Source organism: Lipophrys pholis (genome assembly GCF_963383615.2).
Source record: "Lipophrys pholis genome assembly, chromosome: 4".
Taxonomy (NCBI): Eukaryota; Metazoa; Chordata; class Actinopteri; order Blenniiformes; family Blenniidae; genus Lipophrys; species Lipophrys pholis.
In genome coordinates, this window is record NC_137637.1 from 35,307,052 (window position 1) to 35,313,349 (window position 6,298).

The 6,298-nt window shown below is 45.8% G+C and overlaps 1 protein-coding gene across 2 annotated transcripts in view; it reads right to left on the bottom strand.

Annotated features, from left to right (window-relative positions):
• The window catches only part of dennd6a (DENN/MADD domain containing 6A), a 23,824-nt gene extending 19,751 nt beyond the window's left edge, over positions 1 to 4,073 (bottom strand). Inside the window, exons 1-3 of one of the 2 annotated variants that reach the window (XM_080461230.1) lie at positions 3,702 to 4,018; positions 2,591 to 2,629; positions 508 to 550 (exon numbers count right to left, since the gene is read on the bottom strand). In XM_080461230.1, coding sequence (XP_080317356.1) covers positions 508 to 550; positions 2,591 to 2,629; positions 3,702 to 3,932 — 313 coding nt within the window. In that variant the 5' untranslated portion in view covers positions 3,933 to 4,018. Of the gene's footprint in view, positions 1 to 507; positions 551 to 2,590; positions 2,630 to 3,701 lie in introns of both variants that reach the window. The other variant, XM_080461231.1, reaches the window with a different exon arrangement.
• Positions 4,074 to 6,298: the final 2,225 nt, after the last annotated feature.

Below are 6,298 nucleotides of genomic sequence, written 5' to 3' on the forward strand. Positions count from 1 at the left end.
TGCAAACACACACACCTGATCCACACACGATCCACACCTGATCCACACACCTGATCCACACACCTGATCCACACCTGATCCACACCTGATCCACACACGATCCACCTGATCCACACACCTGATCCACACACCTGATCCACACCTGATCCCCACCTGATCCCCACACCTGATCCACACCTGATCCACACCTGATCCCCACACCTCATCCACACACCTGATCCACACACCTGATCCACACCTGATTCCCACACCTGATCCACACCTGATCCACACACCTCATCCACACCTGATTCCCACACCTGATCCACACCTGATCCACACACCTGATCCACACCTGATCCCCACACCTGATCCACACACCTGATCCACACCTGATCCACACACCTGATCCACACCTGATCCACACCTGATCCACACCTGATCCACACCTGATCCAGCCTGCCATACAGTCCAACATTCATCCGTTCACCTGTGAAGTCAGAGCAGGAGTCTGGGAGAGAAACTCACCTGAGTTGGAGTCTGGAAATGAAAGGTAGCAGATGCTGGTTTTCTGGAAAAGGAGAGAACATTTGTTTTCTACCTGTACGGAGCAGGTGGAGCAGCAGGTGGAGCAACAGGTGGAGCAGCAGGTGGAGCAGCAGGTGGAGCAACAGGTGGAGCAACAGGTGGAGCAACAGACCGACTTTTATACGGAGAATTTCTCTACGGGGTGATTGATTGTTTCTTTATCAGCCTCACTGTCACAGGGAGCGTTTCTGTTTTATATATATCTTTATTAAAATGTTGCACACGTTCTAAAATAAACACAGAAAAGAAATTAGAAGAAATAAACAGAACGTCTTCAGTGAGGTTCACCGTCTGACTCCCAGAGTTTCACAATAATGTTCTGTGTAACGACCCGAGCTGTGAACGCTGTAGTGAGATCTGTGTGCCTGCAGGGACTTTCACCAGTGAACAGAGACGTGTACGTTACGGAACACGGCAACCATTTTCCAATGACAGTGCAGAACTTCCATAGAGTCCAGTTACACGACAACGGCGCTGGAAACAAAAGCTGTTTGGACCAGCTGGGACTCCGGCGCCGTGGAGACGACGGTACTGCCCATGTGCACCACGCCACTCGCCATCGTTGATGTTTGGAGTGTTTTGTTCTCTGGGAGTCTGTGTGTGGTTTCAGTATGAAGAACAAACAGCACAGACTAGTGGCTCAACATGGACACTACATCGTTTTCAGCATTTCTGCCGTTGCCACGTAAACGTATGTATAGACGTGAAACTTTTAACCCTAACGAAACACAAAAACTACGTTTTGACTTAGAGGCTGTCGTGTAAACGAGGCTTCAGAGGTTCACATCCGCCAGACGTCCTCTTCTGTGGTCCGTCTGAAATACCTGAGCAGGACTACGGTTCTAGCTCGGGAAGGGAAAGCCTGACAAGAGTGATCCTGCCAGTCTACACCCAGGGCAAACAAACCCTCTAATCCCAGCAAAGACACACCGATTCTATTACAGAGACACAAGTCAAGATATACACAGACACACGCATCACTTTGCTTCTATATCAGGCCTCGTGTGCACGACAACCTTTCAAGTGAAATCGCATCGATTGTTTTTAAGAAAAGTTTTCCAGGTGTGCAGAACAAACACGCAACAACCATGAACACTGGGAGAACACGCACATTATGGTGACTGTCAAAATAAAACTACCAAGTTGGATTGTTATTACGGTGACTGTCAAAATAAAACTACCAAGTTGGATTGTTATTATGATGACTGTCAAAATAAAACTACCAAGTTGGATTGTTATTATGGTGACTGTCAAAATAAAACTACCAAATTGGATTGTTATTATGGTGACTGTCAAAATAAAACTACCAAGTTGGATTATTATTACGGTGACTGTCAAAATAAAACTACCAAGTTGGATTGTTATTACGGTGACTGTCAAAATAAAACTACCAAGTTGGATTGTTATTACGGTGACTGTCAAAATAAAACTACCAAGTTGGATTGTTATTATGGTGACTGTCAAAATAAAACTACCAAGTTGGATTGTTATTACGGTGACTGTCAAAATAAAACTACCAAGTTGGATTGTTATTACGGTGACTGTCAAAATAAAACTACCAAGTTGGATTGTTATTATGGTGACTGTCAAAATAAAACTACCAAGTTGGATTGTTATTATGGTGACTGTCAAAATAAAACTACCAAGTCCAGGGCAGTATATTAACTATTGTTAAGATGACAGTATTTCCTACAGCTGTAGTGCTCTTTCAATAAGTTCCATCTTGGGAGCTGTTAAAAAGTTGTGTTTTCAGCGGCTCCGAGCACCGTTGTCATGGAAACAGACGCCCAAAATGCAATGAATGTTTCATGTTTTCACTTTAAAAGCTTGTGGGACTCAACGACTCTTTATCCACAACCTCGACCACCACGAGCACGTCACCGCCGAACACAGCGGTGAACAAATCATCAGAAATTATCAACATAAATTCACAAGATTGTGTCCGAATTGTGACGTGCTGCTGGTGAAACGGCTCAAACGGAGGTGAACATACAAGCAGAGCAGCTCCGTCTGTTTGACTCACCTCTTTCTCTGACAGCTTGGAATGATGAGGGTAAATAACCTGGAACACAGCAGGAAATCAACATACTGCATCAGTCAATAAAGCAGTATTTAAGTAGTATTTAAAGATGCTTGCGTCTGACAAGTGAGAGAAAGAACTGGACGACCAGCAGAGAATATCTGCTTCATCTCGAGGAACGGTTCAAAACCAGCTGATTCCTGGTTAATTTTCATTAAGATCTGAGAATGAAACTTGTTTAGACTTCATGACGACAGAACAACGGGAACGTTTTCATGACATTCATTTGATTCCTCAGGAGATAAAAGTAATTTCAATCAGTTCATCAGGTGAAGAGGAGGTACTTTATCAGTTTGTTTAGCTGAAGTTACATCAGTTAGTGGAGGAAGATGCTCTATAACCTGGAAGTCGGCTCTTCTTAGAGAAACAGATTAATGAGTAGAAACTGAGATGATCTCATCGACAGACGGAAGAAGAAGGAGGTGTTATTGCTCTTCACAGCTCATGTTGGGTCAGAACAACTGTTTATAACTGATTAATAAGGTGTCCCTCCGCCAGTAAACAGGAGTTTAGTGAAATAGGAACTGTTGAACAAACACTAATTGATTAGTGGAGAAGCCGCAGAGCAGCCTCCTGCTGTGTTCTCACTCTGGGGAAGGTTAATCTGGTAAATCTGCAAAGCAACAGCACATAAAACTGCAGTTCTACTTGTTGCTCAGTGGTCTGATGGTACTCTCACTGTAGTTTAGATTTCTGTAAGTACTGAGGTATGCAGGTAAAAGAGGTGGCAGCAGGTGTGATGTCCGTTAACTTTTAAGGTTTTCAAACAGATTTTAGATTCTGGCAGCTCGGATCCGAGGAGCTGGAGCTCCGGGCGATGCTGCTGGGACAGACTAAGTCCAGGGTGTGTGGTATTCTAAACCACACGAGTCACCAGGAACCGTATTCCACCTCATCGGAGTCTCTTCTTCATGAACATGTGGTCAGTCTGGTCAGAGGAAGACAACAAGCTCACCAGGTAAAACAGCTGTTTAATGATTCCCGTCCGGGAAATAGTCTCATCCCAAACGGGCTGCTAGCCCGGGCTGCCTGCCTCACCCCCGGCGAACCTCACCTCCACGGCCTGGCCCAGCTCCAGGTCGAAGCCCACCACACAGATGCAGTGCAGCCAGGCGGAGAAGCGGTCCCACGGCAGCAGCAGAGGCTCCTCCGGCTCCTCGTCGCCCCCGGGCCCCGGGGGCAGAGTGATCTCTTCGGCCGGGGAGATGCTACTCGCGTCCTGGTCGTCCAGGTCCTCCGGCTCCTCCACCTGCTCCCCCAGCTCCTCCGGGCCTTGCAGAGCCATGGCTGCGGGCCACTCAGGCGTTCCGGAGAGGGACGGCGGGTTGAGTCGCTGAGTTAGCGGGTGTTTATGGACAGTTTCCCCCGCAGGTGAGACACCAGCAACACGGAGCGCAGCCGCAGCTAGCATGTAGCATCAGAGCGTGACCACGTAACGTGGAACTCTGGTTGACGTCATCACGTAGGATTGAGATGCGTTCAGGTGCCAGCGGAAAAAATGAAATTGAAAGCTAGAAATAAACTATATAACTATGTGTTGTTTTTTGTATTGTAACACCCAAATCATGAAATAAAGTGAGAAATTTGTCTTTGAAATCCACAACAATCACCCGGTTCATTCCAAACCATTTTCATTTTCAGGAGTAAGTCACATCTTGCAAAGCAAATGTGCTGTACTTGGTTGATCATGAATAGTCCTGAAAATGGCCAGTCTTTGCCTCAGTTAAGTCTGTGTTATTGTAGCATTGGCATTAGTTTAGCTGTCAGTACTATGTGGCTGCAGTTCCATCAGATAGTGGAGGTAGGATGCTCTACAATCTGGATCAGGGGTGCCCAACCCCGGTCTTCGAAGGCCCCTGTCCTGCATGTTTTAGTTCTCTCCCTGCTCCATACTTCCCTGGCTCTCAGAAGAGTCTGACTGTCTCATCTCTGTTACACTGCAGCAGGACACACAGGAGACGCCGTCCCTCCTCACTCTTTGTTCCGGGACAGAAGGACGGCTTTTCCTGCATCTCCACTGACTAAAGTTGTGGATGACACGGAAAAAAACCCAAACCACCGGTTACATTTTCCTCCACCTCTCCATTGAGGTACCTAGCACTGAGGATCAAGGGTTTTACTCTGACGCCCGCTTCCGGGTTCTTCACCTGACACGCCCCCAAGTCGTTCACAACCCCGCCTACATTTTAACCTTACTGTTCACTGTCAATTCTTCTTTGTACTTTACTGCTGAGGTGAATCATCAAGTCGATCCTCTCGCCTCGATCTGCTGCTCTTTGCCCCACATTCGCCTCGGCGGCTCAGAGTATAACTCACATAATTGAATGAATCTTGAAGTCGTCAGTTAAAATCCGACAGTCAGTCTAAGTCAGGAACAAATCAGCTTTATGTAAATCCTTTAATAGCCCCTCCACTGAGCGAGCAGATTGGGGGTGCAAACATCTTATATGATAATGTGAACACAATGTGTTTGGAATTAGACTCATTTCAGGAAATGCACTTTATGTTTTCACTTCATCCCTGGTTTTTGGTATAACAATTCTATTTTGACTAAATATGTTTTTAAATGAGTTCCATGTATATTTTAATGATTGTATATAATTTTATTAAATGCATCAGTTTCAAATATTATAGATTTAGATTTAAGTTATGAATGGAATTACGCTTTATAAATAAAAGTGAGCTGAATTACTGTGTAAGGGATTTTATTTGTGTCATACTCAGTGACAGCTTGATGAAAGATTAAAATCTGCACATCGTGGTGTTAATGAAGAGACAAAGTGTTTGAGCTGATCGGACCCTCAGCCCTGGTGAACCCACACACTGAAGTCAAACTGGGATAAGAAGCTAAAGGCAGTCCGACTGTTGGCGCTGGGTGACAGCTGCTCCTCTGCAGGGGTCCGGGAGGAGCCGCCCCCACGGGACCCCCACCTGCTCCACCTGCTCCACCAACAGGTTACACCAGGGGGGCAAGTCGTTTTCTCCAGGGGCAAAGCCAAGTTGAAAAAAATCCACTCTGTTCTGTCACGTATGATCGTTCCACGGTTTGGGATTCGATTTCTTTCTGCTCTCCGTCAGTCAAATCAAACAAAGCTGTACGAGTAACACATCGGTCCCAAAACTCTGTCAAGGTAAAGGGAAGGGACCATGACAAACAATATCAAAGAGGATCCAGTGAATTTAGTGGGAGAATCTTCTTTGGCAACCCAAAAATGAAAAAGTACTTAATGACAGTGAAGCAGTACGCCAGCGAGGTTTGGCCTCGGAAAAAACAGCTGGAATATCATGACACATATTCTCAGACGAAGAAATACTACTGGTATTTAAATCAGTTTATTTAGTTGAGCTACCAGCAGGAATAGCTGGTCCACCCTTCCCAATAGGAAGGCTGCAGGTTCAATTCCCCAATGGATAGACTGAGCACCTGCATGGCAGCTGTTTCTATTGGGGTGTGAACGTGTCTGTGAATGGGTGAATGTGATTTACAATGTAAAGCTCCTTGAGGACTGCTGAAGCAGTTGAAAAGCACTAGATAGTGAAATCCATTTACCCTCTCAGGAAATGAGGGACACCTCCAGAACCTCTAAACAACAGCAGCCAAGAAAGCTGGTAACTGGTGAACAAACCTTCAGTGGATGGCTGGACTGAGAT